This window comes from Aquarana catesbeiana, linkage group LG02 (assembly GCF_042186555.1).
Source record: "Aquarana catesbeiana isolate 2022-GZ linkage group LG02, ASM4218655v1, whole genome shotgun sequence".
Lineage (NCBI taxonomy): Eukaryota > Metazoa > Chordata > Amphibia > Anura > Ranidae > Aquarana > Aquarana catesbeiana.
In genome coordinates, this window is record NC_133325.1 from 487,442,328 (window position 1) to 487,469,964 (window position 27,637).

Consider the following 27,637-nt stretch of genomic DNA (forward strand, 5'->3'; position numbering starts at 1 on the left):
CTTCTGGGCAATCGGAGCCGCTGTGCCTATCTGGGATTGTTCATACAGTCAATGCTGCTGCTTCACCCTTTATCACTAAGGATGAACTGTCCTCAGCCCTAGCAGGGTTAGAGCACAGGATTGCTGGCATGATTGCCTCCATCCCGCAGGGTGGCAAGAAATGCGACAGATCCCCCTCCCCGAGCCTCCTAATCTAGAGCCGAAATGCGTTGAGGATGGGGAAGAGCTTAAAGCTCAAGATTCTGTGGATGGCCTGGCGGATCAGTCTGCTTCCAAGCAACCTGGACAAGAAGATATCCAGTTGGTGTCTGCCTCTCAATCACAGAGGCTTTTGAGCCTGACTCTTGCAGAGGTTACTGAGCCTCCCTGGTCCTCTTTGGGATCCCCGAAACCCCTTCAGACCACACAGGCTTTCCCCTTACACCCTCTGTTGGAACAGGCAGTGTATGCTGATTGGGAACATCCCGACAGGATTTTTGTTCCTCCTACGAGATTTTCTTTTATATCCCATGGATGAAAAGTTTAAGTGGAACATGCAGCAGTCAGTCTCTTCCTTAAACAAGAACTTGACTTGTCCGGTAGATAACGCACAGGGCTTGAAAGTCCCTGTTGACAAGAAATTGGAGTCATTATTTAAGGCTTCCTTTTCTTTGGCCAGTTCAACTATTTAGCCAGCTGTTGCAGCAATATGTATCTGCCAGTCTGTAAAGGATCAGATCAGATGGCCTGACAGGCTAACCAGGAGGATGATCTGCCTAAAAACAAGGCAGATATTCCTCGAGCGCTGTTTTGCTGTTGATGCCTTAAAGGATTCAATACAGCAGGTTTCTTGTTTGGCTCTTGTCTGTACATATGCGCAGACTTTTGTGGCTTAAGAATTGGTCAGCCGAGCTTCCTTGTAAGAAGTTATTGGCAGGTTTCCACTTTCATGGGGAATGTTTATTTGGTGATCATTTGGACAAATATATCCAAAAGATTTCCGGAGGGAAGGGTTCTCTACCTCCTGTGAAGAAAAGCACTCTGCGTCCCTCGTTTAAAATCTCAGGGACTGCTTCCTCAAATGTCTCGGGGCCCCAAGGCAGTTCCGCTGCCAACGGAGCACTAGGGCCAGGAGCAAGCCGCAAGGCCAGGGCCAGAAAAAGCCCTGGGTCCAAAATTCTTCTAAACCCAGCACCAAGCCCTCCTTTTGAGGAGACGCCCCCACTCCATCAGGTGGGGGGAAGGCTGCTGTACTTTGCAGACATATGGAGAACAGTTCAGGACGAGTGGGTCATCAACTATATCCCACGGTTACAAGCTGGAGTTGCGGGGGGGTTCCCCCTCAGAGGTTTTTAAGAGCCAGGACATAAGGCCCATTTTGGACCCAAGATCCCTGAACCAGTATCTACTGATCTAGTTATTTCGAATGGAGTCTGTCCACTCAGTAGTAGCCTCACTCCAGATGGGAGACTTTCTAGTCTTCATCGATATAAAGGACGTGTAAATACACGTCCCTATCTTTCAGCCTCCTCAGAGGTTCCTGCTATTTGCAGTAGTGGAATGTCATTTTCAGTTTGGGCTTCCTACAGCTTCCTGGGTGTTCACAAAGGTCCTAGCACCAATACTGGGTCTTTTTAAGGGCGCAAGGAATCCTGGTGCTCGGGTATCTGGATGATGACCTGCTCAGAGATCACTCAGTACAGGCTCTAGAACAGAGCATAACATGCACAGTGCGGTATTTGGAAAGCTTAGGCTGGATCATAAATGCCGAAAAGTCAACCTTGAGACCAGCTCAAAGTCTAAAGTATTCTGGTCTGATCCTAGATACGGTTCAAGCAAGAGTATTCTTGCCACCCGCAAGGATCTGTGCCCTGAAGGATCAGGTGCGTCCAGATAAGGGGCACCAGACAACCCTCCACTTGGCTCTGTATGAGTCTTCTAGGGAGGATGGTATCCTCCTTTGAGGCGGTGCCCTATACCCAGTTCCATTCCAGGCCTCTACAACAAGACATCTTGTTGACTTGGAACAGGAGAGGACAAGCCTTGGATTATACAGTGTTTTTATCTCCTCGGACACTCTTAAGCCTAAACTGGTGGTTGCAGAATCAGAACCTGTCAAAGGGAAGATCCTTCCTCCTGGTAACTTGGAGAGTACTGACTACAGATGCCAGTCTCTCAGGCTGGGGAGCTGAAGGGCTCACAGCTTAGGGGAAATGGTCAAGGACAGAACAGATGTTGCCCATCAATGTCCTGGAATTACGGGCAGTACGTCTAGCCCTACGGTCCTGGACAGCGGAGCTTCAGGACTGCCCTATCAGGGTTCAGTCTAACAATGCCACTGCAGTGGCCTATATAAACCACCAAGGTGGTACCAGGAGTCATTCAGCTCTGAAGGAGTTGAATCATATACTAGCCTGGGCAGAGGGACATGTGCCGATTCTATCAGCAGTCCATATCCCTGGAGAAGAGAACTGGAAGGCAGATTATCTCAGCTGCCAGCAGATCTGCCTGGTGGAATGGTCCCTACACCCAGGGGTGTTCCAGGAAATTTGCCAATTTTGGGGATGGCCAGAGGTTGACCTACTGGAATCCAGGTTCAACAAGCTACAGCAGTTTGTGTCCCGAACAACAGATCCTCTGGCAATCAGAGCAGATGCTCTGGTAGTTCCATGGAGCCAGTACTTTGTTGCGCGGGATTCAGAGAGGAAGTTCGTCATTCTGGTGGCACCAGCCTGGCCCAGAAGGCCCTGATTCCCAGAGATTGTGAGACTGACAATAGATGAGCCATGGACGCTTCCACGTCACCCCAATCTACTTTCTCAAGGTCCCATATTCCACCCCAATTTACAGTCTGTAAATTTGACGGCATGGCTATCGAAGCCAGGCTGTTAAAGGACCGAGACATCTCGGAACCTGTGGTTTCTACCCTAGTGAATGTTAGAAAAGCTGTCACTAGGAAGAGCGATCATAAGGTCTGGAAGACTTGTATTGCTTTGTGTGAAGCCAGAAAATAGCACCCTCAGAAATACGCGATTGGGAGAATGCTCTCTTTTCTACAGTCAGCTGTGGAAATCAAATTGGCTTTCAGTACAATCAGAGGTCAAGTTTCGGCCCTATTAGTATTCTTCTAAAGGCCTTCAGCCTCCCATTCGCTGATCCGAACCTTTATGCAGGGGGCAACTCGCATGCTTCCCCCCCACCCCATTAGGTCACCTGTGTCTTTGTGACTTCAACTTGTGCTGTCTGTTAGAGAAGCAACCATTTGAGCCTATCAAGGAAATTCCATTAGACTTGCTGTCAAGCAAGCTAGCCTTCCTGATGGCCATCACCTCGGCTAGAAGGGTGTCGGAGTTGGCGGCCCTTTCGTGCAGGGAACCATACTTGATCCTTCACCAGGACAGGGTCATGTTACCTTTTTTGCAAAAAGTGGTGTCGGCCTTTCATTTAAATCAGGACATTATTTTGCCTTCTCTTTTCTCTCAGCCTCGTTCGACGGAAGAGAGACGACTGCATTCTTTGGCCGTTGCAGTCAAGGTTTATTTGTCTAGATCTGCGGAGATCCAAGGATCAGACTTTTTTGTTTTATCAAGAAGGGGCAGGCAGCTTCCATTGCCAATTGGGTCCATCAATTGGTTATTTAGGCCTATGGTCTAAAGCATAAAGCTCCTCCCTTTAGGGTGAGAGCTCATTCTACCAGGTGTGTAGGAACCTCCTGGGCTTTTCACCATCAGGCAGCTGTATTTGTAAGGCTGCTACCTGGTCTTCAGTACATACGTTCACAACATTTTATCAAGTGGATGTTCGAGCAGCTGAGGATTCAGCTTTCAGCCGCAGTGTACTGCGGGCTGCCGTATAAGGTCTGATGGCTCTTGTTTAGCAGGGTGTCTCCCTCCCCTCAAGGCTATTGTTCTTGGACATCCCAGCAGGTTATGAATATTAGCCTAACGCTGTGTTCCATGATGTATGAAAAAGAAATGAGAATTTTTTTTTTTCATCATACTTACCTGTAAAATCCTTTTCTTTGAGTACATCATGGGACACAGAGCTCCCTCCCCTCTTTTTGAGGATTCAGTGCTTGCTACAAAACTGATGTACTTCCTGTATGGGAGGGGTTATATAGGGGATCACTTCCTGTCTAAGACTTTTGACTACCAGTGTCCATTCACCTAGAGATGGCGTATATAACCCAGTAGGTAATGAATATTAGCCTAACTCTGTGTCCCATGATGTACACAAAGAAAATAGGATTTTTATTACAGCTTAGCTGTAAAATACTTTTCTTTACTGTACATCATGGGACACAGAGCCTGCTCTCTCAGGGGCCGATATTCCATCCTACTTTACGAACGCTAAATTTAATGGCCTGGCTATTGAAACCCACATTCTGAGGAAACTTGGGCTTTCCGGGTCAGTACTTTGATTAATACAAGGAAACCAATTTCCAGAACTATACATTATAGAACCTGGAAGGCTTATGTTTCCTGGTGTGAATCCAAGGGTTGACATCCTTGGAGATATCATAGGCAGAATTCTTGCCGTTCTACAATTAGGCATAGAAATGAAGTTGGCCTTGAGTACTATTAAGGGCTAAGTCTCAGCCTTATCGATTTTACTTCAAAGACCGCATTCTTAGTTTGGGATTTTGTATAAGGGGGTGATGCAAGTAAGTCTGCCAGTTAAATCACCTTAAGCCCTTGGGACTTGAATTTAGTTTTGTCAGCGTTACAAAAACAGCCATTTGAACCAATACAGCATATTCCCTTAGTCCTTCTGACAATGCAGCTGGTATTTTCAGTTGCTATATCCTCAGCAAGGAGGTTTTTGGAATTGGCTGGTCTTTCTTGTAAAGAGCCATATTTGATTATTCATGAAGACAGAGTGGTGTTACTTCCTCATCCAGGGTTTTGCCAAAAGCGGTTTCAGGTTTTCACCTGAACCAGGATATTGTCCTGCCATCATTTTTTCCAAAGCCATGTTCCAGGGAAGAAAAGTCACTACATTGGCTTGATGTGGTGAGACCAGTAAGAATCTATTTAAAGACAAATGCTCAGATTCTTAAGCCTGATGTCTTATGTATTCTGCCAGAGCGTCCTAAGAAGGGACAGGTAGCGTCGAAATCCAGTCGCTAAGTGGATTCGGCAAGTTATAATTCAAACTTAAAAGGGATCTTACCCCAGAATTATAAGTTAAGGCGCACTCTACCAGGGTAGTTAGTGGTTCTTGGGCAGTGCGTCACCAGGCCTCCATGGCTCAGATCTGTAAGGCCACAACTTGGTCTTCAGTGCATACATTCACAAAAATGTTATCAAGTGGATGTAAGGAGGTATGAAGATATCGCCTTTGGGCGCAGTAAAAGTCCTTAAGTCTGTGGGTACCCTGCGGGTTGTCTCTCCCTCACCTCAAGTAGCATTACTATGGGACGTCCCATTAAGTAATTATTTAAGGCTCTGTGTCCCATGATGTACGATAAAGAAAATAGGATTTTTATTACAGCTTACCTTCAAAATCCTTTTCTTGGAGTACATCATGGGACACAGAGGTTCCTCCCCTCTTTTGGGATTTAAGTATATTGCTTTGCTACAAAAACTGATGTGCTCCTGGAAGGAGGAGGGGTTATATAGGGAGTGAACTTCCTTGATTTGGTATGCCAGTGTCAACGCCTGAAGGTGGCCCATAACCCATTAAGTAATTTTTTTTTTTTTTTTTTTTTTTTTTTATTGGGAGAAAGCATGTGATCACCACTCTCCAGACAGAGGGTTAGGGGTGCTATGTAAAAATTACAAATATTTGTTATTTATTAACTCCATACAGGTTAAGCTTTTAAGCAGGAATTTTGTAAAATTAGCTGCGTTTTTATCTGCGAATAATTGTGTGTGTATTTTTAGCAAAAATATTTTGGGAAACATTTGCAGGTCCAAAAAAATCAGTAGCACCTTATATTTATTGCAGAGGTCATATGCTTTCAGAAAATGTATGGTTTGGGGGGTCTTTTACAAACTCTGAAAGATGTAAGTGAAAAATTAAAACCTCCAAATTTTTAGAGAAATTTTTGGGTATGTTCGATTTTCACCATTTTGCAAAAAGGTGCAATTTAAAAAGTTACAAATATTTATTATTAATTATCTCCATACAGGTTGTGCTTTCATATTTAGCAGGAATTTTGTGAAATTAGCTGTGTTTTTATCTGCCAATAATGGTTTTAGTGTATTTTTTGTGAATATATTGTTTTGATAAACCTATGCTTTCAGAAAATATGGTTTTGGGGGTCTTTCACAGAATTCTCAAAGCTGTAAGGAAAAACTGAAAACCTTTAGATTTTTAGAGAAATTTGGATATTTACACTTTTGCATCTGTTCATTTTTCACCATTGCGCAATTTAAAAGTTACAAATATTTGTTATTAATGCAATACGGGTTAAGCTTTTATAATTTAGTAGGAATTTTGTAAAATGTGCTGTGTATTTATCTGACAATCATGATTTTAAGCAAAATATTGGTTTTGATAAACATTTGCGTAAATATCGTGGGACCTTAGAAATCAGTAGCACCTTCTTTTTTTTCTATTGATCACATGTTTTCAGAAAATATATGGTTTGGGGGGTATTTTACAAACTCTGAAAGCTATAAATGAAAAATAAAGCAAAAATTGTCTGGGCACCTGAGTAGACAAAATCGAGCACAGGGCCTGGCAGTGAAAGGGTTAATGTTACTTTAAGGAAATCATGAAGCCACCATTGCCAACCTCCTTTTAAAGATAGCTGTCATCTGGGTATCTCTGGTTTCAATACATTTGAATCATTGACTTGGAGCAAATACACAAGAGTAGTTAGAGTGCAATGACCTCCTGATTGCCCTTTTTGTTCCCAGTTAAAAAGTGGATCAGCAGGCCAGGCAAGCATGTAGCATTTAGTCTTGGGAAATCAGCAATGAGCATAGGTTTCCTTTAACTGAACCTTTTCCTCTTAATAAAAAATTCTAGTTGACTTTTGTACCAACCCTTTTGCTTCAAATTTTTGGTCATTGACCCAGAAGAATACATATAAGGACTTTTGACTTTAAGTCAACCAACAACTGTGCAAATCGGTAAAGTAGTGAAAACAGAGGGTCAGTGTTACAAACAGGCATCTATTAAGTTAAAAAGAGCTGTTATACAGTGCTATGTACCAGCATTAATTTTGTCAACTAAATACCATTTTTGACTAAAATACGTCTAAAACAATTGAGACGACAAAAATACGACTAAAACAAAATTTTAGTCAAAAGACTAAAATGAAATTGAAATTTGATGTCAAAATTAACACTGGTCTGCAGTGCATGTTCATACCTCAACATCATAAATAATAACGTATTAGATTTTTCACTCCAACAGTATATAATGAGTTTGGAAATTGTAGAGAAATGCTTCAAATAATGCATTACTATTTAAATACACCCATTAGATTTTATATGACTAAAATGAGTTTGTCGACTAAAATGTACTGGAGATTTAGTCAACTAAATACGACTAAAACAATTGCAGAAGACTAAAACTAAAATGCCATTTTAGTCCTTAAACTAAATCAAAATTTGCTGCCAAAATGAACACTGCTATATACAGTGCTCTAATCCCTGGCAAGATCTCTTCTATCGTGGGCTGACTATAGTAAAACTGAGATTTGGCTGGTTGCTATGGGCTACATTTTGCACACCAATACTGCCATTTACACTGTTTTACTAAATATGTGAAGCATTCAAATTGTTATAATTGGCTTGGTATAAATGCAGAAACTACATTTTTGCATTTAAAATGTTTGTAAGTTTCCTTTATTATTCAAATGTTTACAAGGCACAGATACTAATTTAAATGGTCTGTCTTCTCTGGCAATACAGAAAAATACAACTGCAGAGAAGGCTAGTATGCAGTTATCAACACTTTCCACTAGAGGGAGCCAGATGTATTACAAGAATCTGCTTCCTTGTTAAAATGCTGTGTGCCTTTTGCTTTTCCAGTTCAGTCAGTTATAATATTACTGCTCTTGATGCCGCTTATGGGAGCCCATGACTGCCAATGTATTGCAGATACATTATCCTCTTGGTATGTAGTCACGTTATATTTTTATGGAGAGTACATTTACATGTATCAATTGTATTTTTGCACACCTGTCAGTGGCGATTTTAGTACAGATCATCCAGTTGTGCTTTTTGTGCAGGCAGAATGTGATATTAGCATAACTATAATCATTTTTGTGATCTATAATTGTTATAACGGTTAGGTAATGCAGGGACTTTTTTTTAAGACACTGGTAGGCCCAGGCCAAATAAGTCATGGATCGGCCTTTTCCCATATTTTTATTCATAGAACACAAAAAAACAAAAACTTTAGAATCCTGAATTTAGAAACAGAGAGGGAGACTGTTACCAACTTTGTAAAAGTCCCAACCTGTATGGTTTAACTTTAAAGTGACACTAAACAATATCTTTATCATCCAAAAATAATCCACACACAGCCACTATGGAACGAGTCCTGTAATCTATTCTTCAGGAAATTGTTTTTTACTGTCTCCTTTTAATGTCCCCTGTGAGCTTCCAAACCTCTCCATTGTTTAGAATGAGCAGTGAACGTTCGTCGTGGTCATGTTCACACTAAAATTCCTATAGTCCTCAGTTCATCTCAAGTGCAAGCAAGAAAGGGTGGCTTTATTGATGCATACAATGGGACCATGAAAATGACCATAGCCACCCCCCAACAGGAAGTCAGATCACAGCAGCAAACAAAAGGAATTTGGAGGCAGTTGAGTGCTTAAGAGGATATGTGCTTGTGTTTTTTTTTTTTTTTTTTTTTTTTTTTAAGCCAGAGTTTAGCATCACTTTAATGCTGAAATACAAAGCATGGATTTTGTTGGATATATGGTACCATTGAGGAAGTGGAGAATCACTGCAGTAGTGTCTGCCATTACAGTGATTTCCACCATCTTCTGGATCTCGTACCATGTGGCTGCCCTACTGTGGCGTAACTACAGGAGCTTACCCGCTTGGCACGGGCTCCATCCACAGAATACCTTGCATTTTTTTCAAGCTCCACACTAACCAAAAGTTCTCATTTTTTTGATAAAAAAAATAAATAAATTGAGAATAACCATAAGAAAATGAAAGGGTACATGTATATCTGTTACAATGTACTTACCATACGATTCCATATTAAATGGTATATTGTATTGTAATATTAAAATCACAATAAAATTCTTGAAACAGAAAATAGGGAAGATTAAATATCAAAATGATCTCGCGCATAAATATTAATGTAAGGTGAAGATAAGAACAAAATAAAAAAAAAATATGGAGGTTTATAAAAATATCACAGTGCAAACTGATTAAAATAAAATAAGTAAAAATATGGGTAGAGTAACAAATAAAATGATGCATGAAAGCACATGTGAAAGGTGATAATAATCACTTCAAATAAAATGGAAAACTCTTGATAGACAAAAATGGTATAAAAAGCAATAAAAACCTCTTCCAAAAAGTCAATATGGCTAATATTAATGAAAAGTCCAAATGGATAATATATGTATATATAATCCTCCAGGTACACAGGAAAAGTAAGAGATGTATCCAGATGCGTGACAAAGTGGTGTAGGTTAAGGCTGGTGAAAGAATATTTGTGTTGAATTCCATTAATTCTCTTACCAGGTGCAGTCTCGCAAAACTCTCACCTTAAGCCTGTGTAGTATCTCGCATCAGCAGATAATTGGTGTAAGTCACAGCCTTCTATCCTGGTCCTAATGGGTTAATGGATACTGCAAGTGTGTTCATGGGTAGTTCTCCACACATGTCATGGGTTAATCCGGTATCACGAGAGAGAGAGAGAGAGAGAGAGAGAGAGAGAGAGAGAGAGAGAGAGCGCTCCACTAGTGCAATATGTTAAAAGTAGGGATATGTTTATTAAATGCCAACAAAGTGAACTCTTACAATGTTGCAGTTAAAATCAAGCAAAATAGAATGACAGTTAATGTACGGCGTTCTGCTGATGCGAGATACTACACAGGCTTAAGGTGAGAGTTTTGCGAGACCGCACCTGGTGAGAGAATTAATGGAATTCAAACACAATTATTATCTTTCACCAGCCTTAACCTACATCACTTTGTCACGCATCTGGATACACCTCTTACTTTTCTTGAGTACCTGGAGGATTATATATACATATATTATCCATTTGGACTTTTCATTAATATTAGCCATATTGACTTTTTGGAAGAGTTTTTATTGCTTTTTATACCATTTTTGTCTATGAAGAGTTTTCCCATTTTATTTGAAGTGATTATGGGCTCTTTCACACGGGGCGGATCAGTGATGATCCGCCCCGTGAACACCCGCTTGCTCAGCGGGGATCGCTCCGCCGATCCCCACTGAGCAGAAAGATGACAGGTCCATCGCTGCACACTGTGCAGCGACAGACATGTCAGAGCGCCGCTCTCCCCTATGGGGGATCGGGTGATGACAGACCGTAGTGTCCGTCATCACCCGATCCGATCACGGATGGAAAAGTAAGATTTTCCTCCATTACACTTTTCGGATCGGAGCGGGTCGGATGTCAGCGGACATGTCACCGCTGACATCCGACGCTCCATAGGGATACATGTATGTCCGTTTTTCATCCGAAAACGGAAGGATGAAAAACGGACATACGGATCCCTCGTGTGAAAGAGGCCTATCACCTTTCACATGTGCTTTCATGCATCATTTTATTTAGTGTTACTCTACCCATATTTTTACGTGCACTTATTTTATTTTAATCAGTTTGCACAGTGATATTTTTATAACACTCCATATTTTTTTGATTTGTTCTTATCTTCACTTTTACATTAATATTTATGCGTGAGATCACTTTGATTTTTAATTTTACCTTGTGGTTTTGTGTACACCATTAGATTTTGCTGCATAATTTTTTTTTATCACCTACGTGTAATTTAAACACCAGTTCTATCCACTACTCCTAGCGGCGCAAAGGGCTCATCATTATTCATAGAAAATAAGGAAGGGTGAGAACCTTTTCCAGAGTTTCTGTCCATGTCTTAATGGGCAAAATTACATATGTCTCTTCAACCCCTTTACGACTGCCCAACACATGTGCAGCAGCAAAAGTATGGTCTTTAAAATGGTTGTAAACTCTCCCCCACAACTTTGTCCCATGTGAATCAGCAGAAAAAACCCTAATGAACACTGCTTGTAGATATCTCCTTACTTGCATAGTATTGTTGTAATCCTTTTTGTTCTTTAGAATGACGTCACTGAGCATGCCCATATCTCCCATGATTTACGGCACACTGAGTGCTTGTATCTATTATCAGGACTTCCCACATATGTGTCGCTGGGCAAATGATGTTTAAATGCCGAGTGCACGCTCACTGCATGCTCCCAGCACAAAGGACAGATCTCGATGCAGGCTAAAGATTCATAGTCAGTGGGACCAACTTGATCAGGTGACATCTGCAACAGTGGTCACATCACTAATGCTTCCCTTCCCTTGGGCATTCCAAGCTGTTTAAAAGGATACTGGGGTGGCAAGGAGGGGGCTTAAAGAAATTTTCAATTTGTTTTGTAGGAGCAGGAAAAGGTTAGAGCCTCTGTCAGATTTTTATTGCATCCTTATTGGAGAGATTTTCCCTCTTCATGTTAGGAAAGAAGTCAGAGATCTTTCCAATTGCAGCAAAGACTAAAACAGGTAACTCTGGAAAGTAAACAACTTTAATTTTAATATTTAAATTTGCACAAAAACTAAAATGTATTTGCAAGCGTTGCAAATATCAGTATTACAATAAATTTAAAACAAAATCAAATTATCCCACTACCTTGCATACAATTTACACATTAACCAAAACAAAAGAACACATTTCCCAGGTGCCCTAGATCAATGTACTAAACTGCTAAAGTTTCATTATCCTAGTACAAGCAAAATAGTTCAACAAGTTTTTTTACAATTCAAGTTAAATATTTTATATCAGTGAAGTGCTTTTTTTTTCCCCTGCCATACCTTTAAAAATCATCCATCATTAAGTGCTAAACTTTTAATTAAGTGACTGTAGATAAATTACAAAAATATAAAAAAAGATTACCCTGCACAGGCTCAGGCCTAGTGTAATAGTGTCAGCTAAGACATGGTATAGATCACAAAAATTTGCAGCTATAGATTTTAATGGGGGATTCATGTAAACAGGTTTTCTTTTACCAAATTATTCATCATTCTATAGAGAAGAGCTTCAAGGATCATATATCTATACATTAGTAGCTTAAGAAAGGACTCATTACTTTGAGTATCTCATTTAAAGTATTGTTTATGCTCTTCCATGGCAATGTGATGACCAGTCATAATTATATCAAAAAGGTATACCAAAAAACTGTAAGCAGTACTTTAAAAGAAAAATGCATGTAAATAATTTTATGGGCATTCCATTATTGAATCAACTTTATATTTAATACCAAAAAAAAAAAAAAAATCACAACACAAACAATGCTGGCTTATAAGAAGAAACAATGGTCCCACTGCTCTGCAAAGAGATGCAATATAGAGATTGCTGCCACATACATACACACACACCCCTAGCTGGGGATTACCCTCAGTAAACAAAACAGTAACAGTTTCACTAAAAACCAAGTGTGGCAAAAAGGAGGGATGGCTACCCTCTGTCTACCATGCTGTAAGAAAAATGGTCCCCCATTTATAATTTTACATTATAAAGTAGACTATAGACCCTTCAGATATATGGTGAGTAAAAGGCACCATTATATCTGAATGTAGTCACCAGCATTTGGTGCTGTGGGTGAAATCTAAGCCTCTCATATAAATCCAGGGAGCTGCACGAAGAGGAGAACCCTTCCATGGAGGAGTTAGAATTGTGGATCAAAACTTGGGGAGAAATGTTTATCAAAGAAAAAAGTGTTCTTTAGTGCAAAAAGAAAGTTTGTTAAAAACTGGTCAATTGATAAGTCTACGTGTAATTTTTTTTTTGTTTAGGTTTAAACCCATTCACCTTAGTGCAAAAAATGTGCAAGGATGAACTGTGAATGAGTGCAGCTGGATTAAAAGCCAAGCATACTTAGTTCATTATAATCAGTCTTGGACAGTACTTGACGTGGCGAGGAAGACTACAGCACTGCAATTCGTCCACTGAAACTCCAAAAAGCTTCCTACACACCCATTGCTACTGTATCCAGCTTGAAGCTAATTAATGTTGCTAGTATACATACCCCATATTGCAGCATGTTCTTCTATGTAGTTAATACAAGAGTCCGTATTTTTAAACCCTTTTTTCTGTTCTGCCTGAATATTTTTTACAGTGGTTTATAAAAATATTTGAAAGTATTTAAAAGTAAATGTGAAAAGACAGTCTGCATCAAAGAAGATCTGTAGTCCCAATGACATAATGGCTTGCTGAAAAATGTCATAACCATGTATCAGTAATAAAAGGTCAGGGTGTCCTCTGCAGGTACTGAGTAAAACGCAAGTGAAAGGTTAGTGTTCAAATCTCCAGGCTGGCTCTGCCTGCTGCTGCACAGCACTCTCACCACTTCTTTCCCCTGTGAAGAACAGCAAAGATAACAAGATTTGTAAAAAAAAAAAATAAAAATAAAAATAATCATATGCAGTACACTGCTGCACTCAATGCAAATTTCTCCATATAGACCTTTCAGGTACAAAAAATATTTATTGATCTGATGGAAATGCACTCAGCATTTCTATAGACAGGTGTCAGCTCAGCCCCGTTCATTCTATGCTAAGCTGCTTAAACCCTCCCACTCATCTCTACAACACAGACACTAATCACTCTGTTCTCCCAAGAAATGAACTAAGAGGACTAATTCGACTCATTGAGATAACACAGGAAGTGTGCACAAGACAGGTCTGAATTTATGACATGGTCAATGGGTATTTTTTGCACTTATTTGACATCTTTTGGTTTCTGTTTGATAAGAAGTTCATTGCCAGGGTCTACATACCGTACATATTAAGTTATAAATAAATCATAAAGAAGCAAACTAGGGAAGTGGTGAGTAGCCCTGGCACAAAAAGCCAACATCTTTGTTGTCTAAGCCAGGTGGTTAAGTAATATTTATGTATTGCCACCACTACTAAAACGTTTGTGAAGCCTGCCATTTAAAGGAAACCTGTATTAGGTAAATATTTAGGTTGTCACCACTGATCTCTCCCTTCAGATATGGTCTGTTGACCATCTGAAAGTAATGAAACCATTGAATTTTCATGAGTCATTAACCCAAAGGTAGTATGTAGATTAGGATTTCTGCCTTCCTTCCCATTTCACTTGTTATTCGTTTGTCCTGGGTCAGCGACAGTAAAGCTAAAGACACATGCACAACTAGAATTTTCAAAAGGTAAACAGAAATGGCAGTCTACAGAAAAACTCCATAGGGGTTTCCTTAACCCCCTTCCTGCCCAGCCCTGGCTTCTATTTAATAGGGTCTTACGCTGGGGGTGGGAAGGATCAGCCGATCATGTGACCAATGTGATTGGATGGCACAATGGTCACATGATCAGGAGCAGGTCTCACTGACTCCAGATCGTTATTACAGACCGAGAGATCTTTGACAGCTCGGTCACTGTTCTTGGAGCACGCAGTGAGCATGCTCTCAGCATAGAAAGTGCTGCTGCCTATGGACGTGTTAGAGCCCACACTCCTTGCCCCCTCACATGTTATGTGGGCAGCAAGAGGTTAAAGAAACGCCCTTGAAAAATGGTAATTTACCAAGATCAAGTGATCCTAATAGGAAAAGTAAAGAAAAGAAATTCAGGGAAGAACATTTTGTGTTTATGAAGTGGAACTCATGTTGGAAGGCCCAATATTAAACTGTCCGTCTCTTCTTTCTGCATTTACACCTAACTATCTGGGGCTAAAATATTGCTGAAATAACCATAAAAATATTTTCTCTTTATAAACACAAAATAGATTTTTAGGTCTGTAAAATAAGGGTAAAAATGACTGATCTGTTTTTGCCCTGACAAGAAAGATCACTAAAATGGTCCTTATCCATTGCCAGTCCAAAAAATCTTTAATATCTTCTACCTGCTGGCCATCACTGTTATCTAAAGCACTGTCACTTAAGCTGGCTATACACGAGTAGATTTTTGAACAAACGTTCGTACAAACATTCTTTGTACAGTCGATAAATGTCGTTCGAAAGTACTTCAAATTTATCTTTGGGAAATGACATTCATTCCAAAATTGAATGGTAAAAGCAAACTAAAACCACATACGCCTAAAGCGTGTAGTGCTATCTGGTGCCCTCAGGGGGGCCATATGCAAGGTGCTACTCACCATCCACCAACACGTGTATGACCCACTCTACTTGTTGCTCCACTGACCACCTTTATCCTGCCTCACTTGGGCCAAAAGAGTAGATTAGCAAAGAAAAATGCTGTCATAAGATGGACATCTACTCCCTCCACTCCCCTATGAGTGCGACTGCTACAACCCTGGTAGTTCTGCCACTGACTTAAGTAAAATAAGCTGTAATCCGCAAGTGTTTACATTTCATATAACATATATAGATCTGACTTCTTGCCGCTGTTTTAAAGCCTACCTGGGGGGTTATTATATGGTGTAGCATATGATTATTTAGAAGGGGAAAAAAAATCACTAAAATGTAGACAAAAGCTAGAGAACTGTGGGTCTCTTGACCACTTTGCCCATACTTACCAGCTGGTGGCTCATTGACAGTAAGGTGTTTAAAAATTTCTGCAAACTCCAATTCGTTAATATCATCAAGGATATCATTTTGGACACCAGTGCTACCTCCCTTCTCAGAACAGAATTTCAAAAACCTAGAAAAAAATAAAAATAAATAAAATAAAAACACACCACGCTATATTTAAATTTTTGTACAGCAGACCCATGTGGAGAGAATACAAAACCAAGGTCTATGGTTAAGAGAACAAAGATGCAAGTTTTTTTGCCTTCATACATTCCATGCATGAAGGTAAAAAACCTACTGTGTGCAGTGCCCCCCCTCCCCCTTATACTTACTTGAGTTCCTTCTCGATCCAGCAATGTACATCATTGGCTAAGACAGCCATTCGCTCCTGCTACTGTCAATTGCAGCCAGTGAGCCAATAATAAGAGAGCGGAGAGATGGGGCAGAGCCACGGCTTTGTGTGTCTTCTGGGGGCACTGGTGCGTGCTGGCTCCATAGTACGGAGCTTGATATTGGTGGCACTAGCTGAAGAGGAAGAGCCACAAGCACTGGCAGGGGACCCAAAAAGAGTAGGATCTGTGTGCAAAACCACTGCACAGAGTAGGAAAGTATGACATGTTTGGTTTTTTTTTTTTTTGTTTTTTTTTTCAATTAACCTTTAAATGTCACTTAAAGACAAATTGAAAGAAAAATATATTTCATAAAAATATCTTTTAAAAAGAATATAGAAATTATCCAGGGTTTTAAAAAGAGACATTTACAGTTTTGAAGACAGACACACACACACACACACCCCTTGGCCCTGCTCTCTCCTCACAACATTTGATTGACAGCAGAAAGATCCAATGGCTTCCGCTACTCTCCATCTGTCCTGTGAGATGTGGAAGAGAGACCAGCACTGCTGCAGAGCACAGTGCTGGATCAAGAGATGGTTTAAGTAAGTGTTTTGGGCGAGTGGGGAAACCAGTAGTGGGTAATTTTTTTACCTTAATGCAGAGTGTGCATTCATGCACACATAGGGAAGCCACCCCATCTACCCTGTCTGTACGGGCATGGACTGCCTCAGCACACACCAACTACTTACAAGTGCCTCCTCCCTTGTGAAGCGACAGGCCCCTAGTTTATTGCAGAAGCACAAAAGCTGTAGCCCCCTAAACATCCGCCTGGCCCTAGGCTCATTCCTAGATGGCCTTGTAGATTTTTCAGTTTATATGTATTCCAGTCATAAATAAAAAATAAGCTATGAAGGATACAAAGGATATTGAAAAAATCTTCTATATAGTGTGCAAGAAAAAATGGAAGCTGCCATGTCAATCAAAAACTTACACAGGTGGTACAGAATGTTGGGGGTGCTTACCAAGTTCACAAATATCTACAGTCTGCATGTTACTGAAGTGTCTTTGATGCTGCCATAATGTTTGTTTAGCAAGTGTGTGTAATTAAGCCCCTTGTTTTGAAGCTAGAAATGTATTAGGTAGATCCTCTTTTTGAATTGGTAGGGAGGTTGTCAAGGATTTTTGTTTTGTGAATTATTACAGTAGGCTTGGGAAATATTTCAGAATGGTAAACATTTTCTAGCCACACACCGGCATGCATAAGCAATAGATTATATTTTTCTGGGAAACAAAAAAAAATACAAACTACGCATTTCATTTGTTACTTACCTTGCCCAGTAAGGATCTTTGGAAAGTATGATTGGGTTTCCTACCAGAATTAAGAGGGCCTTTGCTCTAGTTATAGCCACATTAAACCTCTGTGAAACACGGCAGAAAAAAAAGAGATAAACAGAATAGTTTAGCAGTTTGCTTTATATGTAATGGGATAATATATATGTGTGTTTTTCCCCCCCTTCTTTTAATTCTGCCCTTGGTTTCTTTTGCTTCTCCCTTACCCCTCCATTTTTATTTTCTTGCCTAACCTTTCCAGTTTAGCTCTCAATTGCTTTCTTTTTTCATATTGCCACATATCCCAGTTTTATGGTCACCAATTTCCAGTCTCATCTGAAATCATATAAACTGATTTTTGTATAATTTTAGTGTGATATGTTTCTACATTATTGAAAGGAGTGCTATTGTATAAATTTTATAACAGTGTGGGTAGGTTTCTTCAAGAGTTTTACATGCAAAAACAGAACAGCTAAACTGGCTAGCCAATATGCTGTCAGTTACTTGACAGATTTGTAAATGGAAATACCCACACCCTTTCCTTTAGAATCAAATTCCTTAGCAAGTTAAGAGTACCAAACTTTTTCTATTGGTTAAACTAGATGAACCTGTGCAACTCAAGCCAGGCCAAGTAGGTTGGTTGGTGACTGACATTGAAGTCTACAGGAAATCTACCCAAACAGATCAGCATCTGCTTTTTGACTTCCAGTACCCACTGGAACTCATACTGGGGGCTATTAGCCAATGTTGTAGAGTTCTGAGATAGTGACAACAAACAGCGTCTAAAAAACAAAGAACGCAGACATCTCAGGAGTGCTTTCAAAGTTTGGGGTTAACTAGGCTGGGCATTTGTCAAAATATCCACAAGGAAGAGCATGGAACCATTGAACAAGAGGCAGAGCTCAAAGAATAATATACTGTAGCCACCCTGTATATATCTAGAGTGTCTGAAAAACTCAGACCCAACACTGAGCGGGTCTGGCCAACATAAACAAAGTAACTTGGTGTATGAAGTGTAGTGTAATGAGGGATGGAAAGACCTCTACATTAGGTAGACAAAAAAAAAAAAAAAAAAAAAAAACAACTCTCAATAAATGGCCCACCATAGGGTAAATTCTACAGGTCAAAACTCAGCAGTGTTCCTTAAACATAACTTCTTTGATTTGAACAGAGTGGTGAGGGTTTAGAACTCGTCAGGTTTTATTGTTGCCTGTGCACTCTCTCTCTCTCTCTCTGTCCTGTTTACTACTATCACCAAAAGAGAAAGTGAAGAAAATCCCACATTTTGGGCTGTCCCCAGAACAGGAATAGAGGGGAGATTTTCCAGTGGGGACACTAGTGCAGGTGACCCTGGTGCCAATCAGATACTCCCTCAGTATGGAGGTATTTCCTTTCACTTCCTGTTTTGGCTATGGGACAGAAAACAAAAAGGGAAATCTCCCCAATGAGACACAGATGGCAAAAAAAACAAAAAAAAAAAAACAAAAAACACCAAACAATGTCATACTTGCCTCCACTGTGCAGTTCGTTTTGCACAGAGTGGCCCCGAACATCCTCTTCTGGGGTCCCTCAGCGGCTCTCCTGGCTCCTCCCCGCATCGAGTGTCCACATTAGAGAAGCTCTCTCCTACGGTGGACACCCGTGCGGTCTCGCTCCCGAGTCCTGCATCTGTGTCCATTCAGGACTCGGGCCCCACCCCACAGCACGGCATCATTGGATTTGATTGACAGCAGCGGGAGCCATTGGCTGCGCTGCTATCAATCTATCCAATCAGGACACGAGACACCAGCTAGAGCTGGGTCTGCTCGTTCCTGGCCGGTGAAGGATCGGGGTCAGGTAAGTAAAAACGGGGGCTGGAGCACCACAGGAGGTTTTTCATCTTAATGCATTAACAGACATCTCAAGTCTCCTGGAAGGTGCAGGAGACTCCCGCATTTCTGCAGCGGCTCCCGATCTCCCGGAAATGATTGGTGCGGCGGGGATCAGCTGTGATCACGATCTCCTTTGTATAGATTTTTAGCTGACAGCGGCTTCTCCTTCTCTCCCTCCCGTGGCTGATGAATAAAAAGCTATACAGGGAGATCGGTGATCACAGCTGTCCCTCCAGTTGCACCAATCATCCCCAACTGCTTTGTGTACTCCTCCCCCCTTGCCAGCTGTGGGGGGGACTAGTAATAGGACACAGTGAGCGAGATCACTCCTGTGTCCCGTGATTACTGAGCAGTGTAAACTGTTTACTCTGCTCACTCAATTTATAAATGGACAGTAGTTTGTCCTCAGTCCCTTTGTCTGTCTCAAAGGGGAGAGAGGAAGAGGAAGACCCAACCCCCTCCCCCAAAAAGCATTGTGAAAAAAAAAAAAAACTACCGACAGTTTGCCACCTCCCTGAAATGAGTTTTTGCAGGTTGGGATGTCTGCATTAAGGGGAAAAACCATGAGGGTTTACAACCCCTTTAAAATAAAAAAAAGGGACATTCCTTTAAGGATAGGGAGTGTCACATTTTGGACAAATATTACAACTGGTTCCCTAGATGTGAGAAAGGAAATTTATGCCAAATTGGAACAACCACCCCTGAGCAAGGGTGAAGGCCTTGTGACACCTTCTGTCTTTCACATATTATGCGGTTTGAACATCTCTATCCCAGCGATTTGACATTTCACATCCTAAACCACTTAAAATCAAGGAATTAACAACCTATGCAGACTTCCTGATGCCAAGAATGGGACTCTAAATTAGAAAAGGGGATTCCGCAATTTTCCCATCCTATTCTTGGACAAGCAACATCTATACATTGCATAATGGCTGAAATAAGAAGTCTGTGCCACCTACGTGGATATAAATGCTAGGGTATCTTCCACTCATTGGAATTGAAGAAGCAGCTTGGAGAAGCAATGAAACTTCTTCAACTTTACAAAACAAGTCCAATTTAATGTAACTATTTCTAGTTAAAACTTCCTGTGATTGGGAAAAGCAAGGCATTATCCGTACCAAAAAAAAAAAAAATCCCCACATACTTTTATGCTCCAAGTAGTTTAAACACAAATCAAATAATATTCTTAGAATCCACCATTGAATCTTAGCAATTATTTTATTAACTATGACACAAAACAAGTGGATTTAGGCTACAACATGATATTTGGGGGATACACTTAGACAATTGGCTAGATTACTTAAAAATTATACTACAGAACCATAGGTGCAATTTTTTAATGTATTGTCACATAAACAAAACAAAAAAACCAAAACAAAAAGACAGATTGTGAATACCTACCTTAGGATTTGTCAGAAAACCAAGACTGAATTCTTCATCAAACTTGACATAATCCCTAGTGCTTCGTACCGTGGATATGAGAATCACCTTACGTTCCTGACCTTGAAATTCTTCCACAGATCCAACCTATAAGTACACAGAATCCAAGTTTTCCTCATGGTCACTTTTTAGATTAGCATATTTGAACTTGTCTAGAGCCTGATATGTGTTCTCCTTTACAGTCTCAATCTGGTATGCATGCCCTTTCAGGGCAGTTTTTTCAGTCTGTCTTCACTTGTGTCATCTTTTCCCTGTATGTGGCTATTTAGAGCCTCCACCATCAGAAGCCAGTGTTGGCGCATTCAAATGAGTTAGTCAGTACTGACTGACTAGCACTTCAGCCTCTGTCTGATCCTGTGTTTGGGCCAAGTCCATCTGTCTTCTATATTTGTATATGATCCTTTTATCATATCCGTTTTGACTTTGCTTCTGATCGGTTTAATATGCGTCCTGTTGCTCCGGTATACAGCCCCATTTTTCCTGTCTACAATGTACTGGCACATGTTTTTGTCTGTCTGGCTCTTCAGATAGGCAGTCCCATGGGTTACATATTGGGAGCTGTCCTGTCACTAATCTTTCTGTAGCTTTAACAGCTTTAAGGAAGACCAGTTCTGGGACCTTCACTTTAAATCTCTCGCCCCCGCAAGAGTCATTTACTATTAACTGGCAACAAAGTATGGTCCTGTCTTCACCGATTCCATATCTGCCATCTTTTGTTTCTGCACCAAGGTCACGTTTCTGTTCCTGCTCTGCCCTGGACCTCTACTATGTTCCTGTCACGTTATCCCATTCCAAAAGCCCCCAGAATGCCTAGATACAGCTAGTAGTTCTCTGCTACCCATGATAACGCTCCAGTGTGATGTGATGTGGGTATCCTGCATTTTCAGCACAAGGTCCTCTGGCAAAGATTTAAAACTGATCTACCTCCCCAAATTCAACCACTGTGCTTGAGGCAGGAGCCTCTCCTGCATTGGCATCAGGCCGGCCTTGGTGTCATGTATAACAATGTATTCCTCTGCCCCTATGATAGTGGTTACTCAATGCAGAATCTTCTACACATGTTGAGGAGTTTCAAATAAACTTAATTCATAGCACCCATTATGCAAAAACCTCAAATGTATTAGTCTTCCCACACAGTCAACTCCCAAAGTGACATTTATATGGGCACATAACCAAGGCTGACTATTACCCGTTCTGTGCTGGATAGTAGGACATACTTTTTTTTATAACATAAGCTGCAATGTTTCATAATGATGCTTCTTTGTCCTACCTTTAGGTCTTTAATGTCGGGAACAGCTTTAAGTTCCTTGTCTACCGCTTTCCGAATCTTTTCCACCTACAACATATAGGAAGACCTTTACTAGAATACTTCTATGGTAGCTCCAAAACGGAAAGTAAGCTCATACATTACTCATTACTAAAGGGCAATGGAATGGTTGGGAGTACAATAAGGAGCTGGGCTGCGCTTTAGTACACCGCAGTGAACGGTGCACTCATGTAATGGTTTGTGTAAAGAAATGACTGGTTCTATTCACCTCTAAAATCACAACAGTTGTGGTTCATGCTTGCAGGAAAAACTCCAAACTATACCTTACATGAAAAGTTTGAAAAAGTTGCTAAATACAATTTTTGTAACACCAAATTTTTGCTTTAACCTGATTTTATCTTCACATGCCTCAAGTGATTACTCAACATCAAAAGCAAGCCATTAAAAAGGTCAAAATTAACTTACAACATATATTACTGCTAAATAAGAAAATGTAAAACTCATTGACTGTACCTGTTTCCTGTAAGGAGAAATTATACCAATTTCTTTGGCTGAGATTTTTGCTATTCCCTTCTTCTTCTGTGTCTCTAGCAGAGCTTTGAGATAAGACATGAGCACTACAATCTCAGCCACATTGAAGAAGGATGGACTATTTCCTTCTCGTTCATCTTTACCCAGCACACCATGGAAAATGATCGGAAATCCCTTTAAAACATTCAAAATAAAATAGCTTATTTAGGATACAAAACCAACTGATACTTATAAAGTCTGTCTTCGTGGAAATGTAACGCTGCTTTCTTATTCAGTTTTCAAAGAGTAGTACACTGCTAAGATTAGGGATGAGCGATATTTCAAATTCTGGAATCTGAAATTTGGGAGTAAATTGAAAGATTTTAACAAAGTTTTGGTGAAATGCATTGGTAGCCAATAGGCTTTGAAGGGTGCAGTGGGCTTTATAAATCGTTCCTGGGGGTTAAGGATGCTTTTTTCAACACTTGCATAATGGCTCCTCATTAGCCTCCTTATTTTACATTTTTCCACAGAAGATAAAAAGCAAAAATAAGATATAAAAAATATGACAGTACACGAATAATGAAAACGCACAAAAATGAAATAACTGAAACTACCATAAAATTATACCGAGAAAAACACAAAAAATATTAAAAATTAATGTGTTTTCCCAAGCATATTTTAATCTTGACATTGCATTTAGCAAAGTTGAGAATTTACTCTCACAAAATTTTGCGGCAACCTCAATTTCACCAAAATTATTCCGCTCATCCATACCAGACATATTGTTGCTCGGAAACCCAATGGATTTGTATGACAATTCTAGATTTGCTGCAGTGGCTGTGGGAGGAAACCTCTCCAACAGGCTCACAAATAGCACCTGACAGAGGTTCTAATTCTTCCTTATTCTAACCAAAAAGTAACAGACTTGACAAACCATAATATTTATGGAATGAGATTATAGTTTGTGGGAACAAAAAGAGAATTAAATATTCCTCATACAATTTAAGAATCACACCCAAAGAGAGTTTTAATTAAAAAAAAGAGGGACAACAAACAGTGTGCAGAAATCCACGGCACTGAATCAACTTTTTTTTTTTTTTTAATTTTGGAGAGCAAGTTTTTTTTAGAAATTCTTACCTTTTCTGGCAGCTTTTCCCAGTTGCAGTATGAATGTGTAACCATTTGGTCTGCTCTGGACTGTAGCTCATTGTCGTAGAACAGTTCATTTGGAATAGTTAGGATATCAGGATGAGATCTAGTTGAACAAATATAACACTAATATATAATGGTTTTTAAAGAGGTCACTGATAGAAACCAGACAAATAACTAAAATCAGCTTACATGGTAGCACATAAGTTAGAATCTTAATGAAACAAATTCACAGAGAAAAAAAAAAAAAAAACAAAAAAAAAACTTGAGTCAATGACACAACCAAGAGCAGGTTAAGAATGTAGGCTGCACTGTCTGCATGCTTGTTGTTTACTCTAGCACCTATGTTTGTCTTGCAAATTTAGAAAAAGGCCTGCCGTTCCCTTGTCATTGGATTTTCATTTTCCAGAGCCTCTTCTGCCTTCTCAAGCTCTGCCACTGAGGGTTGGTTCACACCGGTGCAACGTGCGCTGCAAATTTAAGAGCACACGTCGCATGACATGTAAAAATCAATGATTCCCAATTCTATACCAGATCCTTATCCGAGGCATGCAGACCATCCCCCACTCCTAAACTTTACCAGGCCTCACGGGTCCCAAGGGTTTGGTATGGATTGGGGGGAGGCCTCAAGCCATTTATTTATTTTGTAAATTTGGCGTTTGTCCGCGGGGCAGAGTCAGATCCGAAGTCACGCCACTTTTGTGTCTAAGCAGTGTGAACCCGGCCTTAATTGGACAATGTGGTGGGAGAGTTGTCAGATATCGAGGCCCCATGTACAGTCTGGGCCTAGGATACATGTGGTCTCCACATATATGCAGGAAAAGCCAACTGAAAAATTAAAATAGGTTATGTGCACGTACCACAAGTTGCTCAGTTGTGTATGAAAAAGGGTGAAGTTTTAAAGCTGCAGGTTAAATATGTTAGGGAAAAAATAAATAAATAAATAAAAATATCCAGGACGCATCTTAAAACACCCATAAACAAAGGCTTCAGATTGCTAATTTATGTTCTTTTAGGACTATATTAATTGAGGAATATTTGCGACACCTCAGATTAGTAATTTACTGGTTCACAGAATTATCAAATAACTGCACTTTTAAGTACTTCTGTTTCTAACATGTAGGGCCACAAGATAAGTGAGACAGCTGTGTTAGGCCCACAAATTCTATGGGGCACATGATATCTGCTTTCTGCCAGCAGCAAGCTGATTGCCTTTGACCTGTTGCTGCCCATCACCATGCTGCCTTCTGTGCAATTCACATATTGAAAGCAGGAGGCTCCCAGAAAGATAAAGTTATGCACCGGTGACTGCTTGTAGTCTTTACTAGTTTTAGGTACACAAAAGGTTTATTTTATTTGTATAATAATTTAAAGTGCACATGGCAGATTAGAAATGTAACCCTTATTGCTAATTTGTTGTACAAATTCCAGGGCGGTCGTCTTTATCCATGCTTTATTTCTTTACGAGTCATACAAATGTGCTCATCAGTTGTGGGCCAAGTGATATGTAAATGTTTTTCCAGAATGCCAACTTTAATTTAAAGAAACCTATATGACCAACTCTAGGCATAACTGTGTAAAGTGGAGTGATACTACAGGGAAGGGGGTTGACCCATGAACACAGTCTTGTCCTGGGCCCCCAATGTTTTACGGCCCAGCTAAAAGGCACCTCATCGGCTTTGATAGCTGCATACCTTTTTAAGGTTTGTTAACACCAGCACATAGTGGTAAGACACCTTATGCGTGTTGCTGCATTGTGGTGCCATTCATTTCTGAATACCATTGCAACCCAACACCTCTACAATCAAGACTGTGTTGCAGTGAAATACAACATGTAGTAACACTACAGTGCATTTTATTGAGGTATGCTGTGTTACTAAAAGTGTTGTCATTTTCAGTGGTTGTGGTTCAAATGGATGGGTTGCCTAAATGTAATGCGTTATACGTGTTTAAAGCGTTTGTTAACCCCATAAAAAAAAAAAAAAAAAAAAAAAAGAAGATTTTTTCGTCATGCTTACCTGTAAAATTATTTTCCTTTTCATACAGCATGAAACACATAGGCTAATATTCATTACCTACTGGGTTATACGCCATCTCTAGGTGAATAAACACTGGTAGTCAAAGTCTTAGATGGGAAGTGATCCCCTATATAACCCCTCCCATACAGGAAGTACATCAGTTTTGTAGCAAGCACTGAATCCTCAAAAAAAGGAGGGGAAGGATCTCTGTGTCCCATGATGTACTCAAAGAAAAGGATTTTACAGGCAAGTATGACAAAAAAAATCCTATTTTATTTTTCATAAATCATGGGACACAGAGTTAGGCTAATCTTCATTACCTACTGGGACGTCCCAGAGCAATAGCCTTGAGGGGAGGGAGACACCCTGGCAAACAATAGCAATCAGTTCTTATACAGCAGCCCGTAGTACACTGCAGCTGAAAACCAAAATCCTCGGCTGCTCGAACATCCACTTGATAACATTTTGTGAACATTTGCACTAAAGACCAGGTAGCAGCCTTACATATGAGCCACAGATACCTGATGGCGAAATGCCCAGGAGGTTCCTACACCCCTGGTAGAATGAGCCGTCACCCTAAAAGGGAGGAGCTTTACATTTCAGACCATAGGCCTGAATGACCAAATTGACAGACCCAACTGGCAGTGGAAGCTGCCTATTCCTTCTTGGGTCCTTTTGGTAAAACAAAAGTGTCTGATCCTCGGATCTCCGCAGATTTAGACAAATAAACCTTAACTGCCCGGACAAACGTCCAAAAGAATGCAGTCCTCTCTTCCGCTGAATGAGGCTGAGAAAAAAAAAAAAAAGGGAAAATAAATAATCTCCTGATTTAGGTGAAAGGCTGACACTACTTTTGGCAAAAAAGGGTGGAACAGGTCATGACACGACCCTGTCGTGGTGAAGAATCAAGTATGGTTCCCGGCACGAAAGGGACTCAGACACCCTTCTAGCTAAGGTGATGGCCATCAAGAAGGCTAGCTTGCATGACAGCAAGTCTAATGGAATTTCCTTGATAGGCTCAAATGGTTGTTTCTGTGACACAGACAGCACCAAGTTCAAATCCCAAGGACACATAGGTGACCTAATGGGGGAAAGCAAACAAGTTGCCCCCTGCATACAGGGTCGGACCAGCGAATGGGAGGCTAAAAGCCTTTAGAAGGATACTGACAGTCCGAAATCTGACCTCAGATTGTTCTCAAAGCCAATCTGATTTCCACAGCTGACTGTAGAAAAGAAAATTCCCCCAATCACGCAAAAAAGAAAAACCTCTTAGGAGGAACAAAAATCCTGTCAGGATGTTTCCAATCAGCATACACCGCCTGTTCCAGTGGGCTTAAGGGGAAGGCCTGTGCGGCCTGAAGAGGCCTCAGGGACCCCAAAGAAGACCAGGGGGACTCAGTAACCTTTGCAAGAGGCAACTTAAAGGCAGAGCGAACCATCTCGGTAAGAGTCTGGATCAAAAGCCTCTGCGACAGAGGCAAACACCAACTGGATATCTTCTTGTCCAGATTGCTCAGAAGCAGACTCATCCGCTAGGCCCTCCACAGAATCCTGAGCTTTTAGCTATTCCCCATCCTCAACCCATTCCTGCTCCAAACTAGGAGGCTCAGGGGAAGGGGGATCTGTCACTCTTCTTGACACCCAGCGGGATGGAGGCAATCATGCCAGCAATCCTGTGCTCTAACCCAGCTAGGGCCGAGGACAGTTCATCCTTGGTGATAAAGGTGAAGCAGCAGCGTTGACTGCAAGCACAATACCAGATAGGCGCAGCAACTCAGATTGCCCGGAAGCCTCTGGTCTTTCAGGGCATACAACACTAGGGATATGACTAGGTTCATCACAAGCTACTGATGACATAGGTATGCCCTTCCCTGTAGCGTTAGTCCCGCGCCTCTTTTTTGAAGACATTTACAAGCCACAAAAAGGGAGTACCTGGGTGTAGTATTAACAAACCTCAGAAGGGAGACCCTTTAATAGGGCTCACCGAGCCCTTATGCAACAATCATGCTTAGCACCTTAGCCTGCCAAGCAATAACTGGTGACTCGCATGACC

General features: G+C 40.7%; 1 protein-coding gene across 1 annotated transcript in view; it reads right to left on the reverse strand.

The window, feature by feature from the left end:
- Nucleotides 1-11,684: 11,684 nt before the first annotated feature.
- The window catches only part of LOC141128437 (putative helicase MOV-10), a 142,421-nt gene continuing 126,468 nt past the window's right edge, over nucleotides 11,685-27,637 (reverse strand). Inside the window, exons 16-22 of the mRNA XM_073615723.1 lie at nucleotides 23,555-23,672; nucleotides 22,418-22,609; nucleotides 21,908-21,973; nucleotides 20,599-20,724; nucleotides 17,327-17,415; nucleotides 15,668-15,792; nucleotides 11,685-13,532 (exon numbers count right to left, since the gene is read on the reverse strand). Of these exons, the coding sequence (XP_073471824.1) occupies nucleotides 13,468-13,532; nucleotides 15,668-15,792; nucleotides 17,327-17,415; nucleotides 20,599-20,724; nucleotides 21,908-21,973; nucleotides 22,418-22,609; nucleotides 23,555-23,672 (781 nt within the window). The 3' untranslated portion in view covers nucleotides 11,685-13,467. The remainder of the gene's footprint in view (nucleotides 13,533-15,667; nucleotides 15,793-17,326; nucleotides 17,416-20,598; nucleotides 20,725-21,907; nucleotides 21,974-22,417; nucleotides 22,610-23,554; nucleotides 23,673-27,637) is intronic.